This window comes from Eumetopias jubatus, unplaced genomic scaffold (genome assembly GCF_037043125.1).
Source record: "Eumetopias jubatus isolate StellerSeaLion01/CBP00866 unplaced genomic scaffold, mEumJub1_p1.0 scaffold_6, whole genome shotgun sequence".
Classification (NCBI taxonomy): Eukaryota; Metazoa; Chordata; class Mammalia; order Carnivora; family Otariidae; genus Eumetopias; species Eumetopias jubatus.
Genome location: NW_028274812.1, coordinates 74,637,593 through 74,641,976, shown reverse-complemented (window position 1 = coordinate 74,641,976; position 4,384 = coordinate 74,637,593). Strand labels below are relative to the sequence as shown.

The window sequence follows — 4,384 nt, the reverse complement described above, 5'->3', positions numbered from 1 at the left end:
CCATGGTTTAAGGAAATTCACTGTATTATAATGAACATTTCTGAGCTCCGTGCTAGGCATTTATGCTCCAGAGATGAGGAATTTATGATCCCTGCTCTTGAAGAGCTAAGTGCAGGGGAAAATGCTAGACATCTGCTATCTTTATTTCTAAATCACCTAGAAATAAGGTTGTAGGAGACCTAGGAAGGGAGAGTGGCTCAGGCAATAGGGGACCCCGGTTCACCACCCCATCTAACCCTCCCATGTGTTGGGTTGTCTGGGGAGGTAGAGGCGGAGATGGCAGGTGGGGGTGGGGGATGGTGGGTTAGGGCTGGTGGAAGGAAGATTGGGTGAAATACAATTTACTAATTTTGGAAGTCTGTGTGAGCCTACTTAGCAGGGTGTTTCTCTAATCTTGGTAAAATCTAATAAGGACTCCTATTTGTGGTGATGGTACGTTAAGGACTCAATGCCTAAATGAAATGATAAGTAATGTAGTTAAAAAGAGAACATTATAAAGCTTCTCTTTCTTTTTATATTTTTAAGGACAAAAGAGAAGAACAAAATGGAAAATATGTTATTTTGTTGGATATTTTTCACCCTTGGGTGGACCCTCATTGATGGATCCGAAATGGAACAGGATTTTATGTGGCACTTAAAAAAAATCCCCCGGATTGTCAGTGAAAGGACTTTCCATCTCACCAGCCCCAGCTTTGAGGCAGATGCTAAGATGGTGCTCAATAGAGTGTGTGGCATTGAATGCCAGAAAGAACTCCCACTTCCCAGCCTTTCTGATCTGGAAGATTCTCTTTCCTTTGAGACTGTCTTTGAGAATGGCACCCGAACCTTGACCAGAGTGAAAGTCCAAGATGTGGTCCTTGAGCCCACTCAAAATGTCAGCGTGAAAGGGGCATCTGTTAGGAGGAAGAGACAGGTGTATGGCACAGACAGCAGGTTCAGCATCTTGGACAAAAAGTTCTTAACCAATTTCCCTTTCAACACAGCCGTGAAGCTCTCCACGGGCTGCAGTGGTATTCTCATTTCCCCCAGCCACGTTCTAACAGCTGCCCACTGTGTGCATGATGGGAAGGACTACATTAAAGGGAGTAAAAAGCTAAGGGTAGGGTTGTTGAAGATGAGAAATAAGGGTGGTGGCAAGAAACGGAGGGGTTCTAAGAGGAGCAGGAGAGAAGCCAATGGTGGCGACCAGCGAGAGGATCCCAAAGACAATCTGGAGAGAGCCAAGGCTGGAAGAAGAAGAAAGGAATCTGGTCGGGGTCGTAGAGTCCCTGAGGGGAGGCCCTCCTTCCAGTGGACCCGGGTCAAGAATACGCACATTCCCAAAGGCTGGGCCAGAGGAGGGAAGGGGGATGCTGCTTTGGACTATGACTATGCCCTTCTGGAGTTGAAGCGTGCTCACAAAAAGAAATACATGGAACTAGGAATCAGTCCAGCCATCAAGAAGCTGCCTGGGGGAATGATCCACTTCTCAGGATTTGATCATGATAGGGCCGATCAGTTAGTCTACAGGTTTTGTAGTGTGTCCGATGAATCCAGTGATCTCCTCTATCAATACTGCGATGCCGAGTCAGGCTCCACTGGTTCTGGGGTCTATCTGCGTCTGAAAGAGCCAGACAAGAAGAATTGGAAGCGCAAAATCATTGCAGTCTATTCAGGCCACCAGTGGGTCGATGTCCACGGTGTGCAGAAGGACTACAACGTGGCGGTGCGCATCACTCCCCTCAAGTACGCCCAGATCTGCCTCTGGATTCATGGAAATAACGCCAACTGTACTTACGGCTAACAAAAACCTGCAGTGAGTCAATGGATTATTTAAATCGCAGAGCACTCCAGTTATGATTATTGTAGCAAGATCACTTCCTAGGTTATGCCTGGACTCGAACGCTATCAACAACATTTTTATAAATTTATTGTTTCAAAATTAGGAGATTTTCATCTGTTTAAAAAATACTTAGGTATAAATAACTGAAACTAGATGGGCACCTCAGTGTCAAGTATATATCCTTTATAGGGTGATAAGTATCATTTATGGGAAGTCTTTTGTTTCTTTCTGCCTTCTTAAGATTAGACACTTTAAAACTTCAAACTGGTACCATAAATAATATGTGATTTCTTAAGGGACTTATTCTCAGGGTCCTACTCTGTCAAGAATCTAATAGGGTACTGGCTGCATATTAAATGGGAAACTGCATATACACATAGAGACAGTGACATGATTAGCGTCAGGGTAGAGACAATAATTTACAACAGCTTGTGTTACTTGGAGATGGACCCATTCAACTCATGCCCTCCATGTTTATATAGTGTTTTCTCTTGGGTCTGAGAAGCTTTGGTTTAGTTGTTGGTGGTGTTGTTTTTAAGAATTACAAGATACAGCAAATTTTATAAAAAAGCTAACAACTATTTTACTGCTTTAAAAAATGTCAGCTGAAGTGTGTATTATTTAAAAATGGGAGAAATACTTTGTTCTATGAAATGAATCTAGTTTAAAAATAAGGAAGCTGAGATATTTTAAGATCTCAAGGTTTTATTTAACTAATGTTCGGAACGTGGACTTTTCATGAAGGCAGAAGGAAGACAGTTCACAAGTTATAAATGGTCATGTTTTGAAAGCCTCTTCATTTAATGCTAGTCTTCTATGTATGAGATGTTAAGAGTTTTAGGACCAAGAATTTTAGTCTTTCTCAAGAGAGAGCCTTTTTCCCCTTGATAGATTTCAGCTTTCTTAATAGGGCCACACACATATTATTTTGGCGATTTCTCTGACTAGCAGTTTTAGATAAATCCCTAAAAATGAATATAATTTACACATACAATTTTTAAAAGAAGGTTCTGATTCTTTTCATCATGGGCCAAGGCTGCACACTCGCTCAGGCCATCATGGCGGCCCCAGCAGAGAGAACCAGTGGCTGTCTTCAGGCAAAACACAGTCGTTTCTCACACATTTCTTGAATGAACAGATATTTGCTGGATGGTAGTAAAAGTGAATTTGTTCAGGCCATTATGTCTAAAGGGTTTTAGTGATTTGCAGTTGAGTGTACCATAAAATTCAGGAATTGCAAGCCTAATTTCTGGTCTGCTATTTTTGGCAGTTTCTAGGGCACACATTCTTTTCTCTCACTAAGTCACTGATTCTGCCAGAGTTCAAATTTATTTTACTTATTATTTTTTTTTGAGAGAATGGGGAGTTATACCCTTGATTAGTATGCAAAGGAACATTTGATTAGGTTATAATAAAAAGTGATTTTGTATATCTTGTCCAAAATAGCTGGAATTCAGTACAAGTATACATTCTTTTGTAGTGTGAATCTGTTTAAAAATCATTCAATAAAAATAAAAAAAATAAATCGATCATAACTCTTACTATATCCACATATATGTTTTATATACAGGGTTTCAGCGAATATTAAATTAACTGTAGTTTACTAAAAAAATGATTTTATTTAATTCTAACTGCATTTCACGAAGCAGTATTTTATCATTGGTGCTAGTGGGATCGGGCTATTGACTCTAAACTTTTGATCAGATTTTTTTGGGGGAAACATCTATATGATCACTGCAACTGAAAGTGCTTTGACATGAATTTTGCACACTTGCATGCTTGCAAATGCACACAATCTTCATCTTAGATTCTTAGAAAATAATTCCTGGGATTTCTGTAAATTCAGAATAACTTAGGGTATTTGGTGTCAGTAGTTTGGAGCTGAAACTTAAATTCTGAATACATATGATTTCCTTAAAGTCATTGTAGTTTCCGAAAATATAAAATTTACCCTATTTTATTTGCAGGGGTTTATTTTATTCTGTCATTCTCTTTTCTTTACCAAGTGAATCATGAATCTTATATGACCTATTTAGGACCACTAAAGTATGCTGTATTACTCAGAAAGTTTTATTTCACAATCTTTTCCTGTTACACTTACCAGATTTGAAATAGAAATTGACTTCATGTAGCTGAAGAAATACACTCTTGATGTCTTTTGCGTACAAAGGTCTATAGTGAGTTTCTGCTTGAAGAAACTTATCAGTGATTTGAATTCAAATAACTACAGTATTTACAAAACAACTGAAATTTAAAATTGTGTGATTTTTTTTCTTTACTCAAATAATGTGTTTCATTTTATTTATGTTTTTTTCTTGCTCAAATGGTTGTGTGTGGGCAGAAGAGACAACATTTTTTTTTCTTTTTTGATGTGCTTACTTAAATCCCAAATGTTCTTTTCAAAAAAAGTTTTAAATGCATATGTGAGCAAGATCAGAGTTTAGCCTTTTTATTTGTAGATCAAAAAATACTTTGAAATTATTTTTTCATAGAAAGAATCTCAGGATTAGAAGAGACCATAAAGATCATTTAGCTTAACTCCAAAATTTAGATTTTAACTTC

General features: G+C 38.3%; 1 protein-coding gene across 1 annotated transcript; it reads left to right on the top strand.

The window, feature by feature from the left end:
• Nucleotides 1-544: 544 nt before the first annotated feature.
• PRSS35 (serine protease 35) lies at nt 545-1,783 on the top strand. The gene has a single exon (XM_028108000.1). It carries the CDS (start codon nt 545-547, stop codon nt 1,781-1,783), a length of 1,239 nt encoding a protein of 412 aa, XP_027963801.1.
• The last annotated feature ends 2,601 nt before the right edge of the window (nt 1,784-4,384 follow it).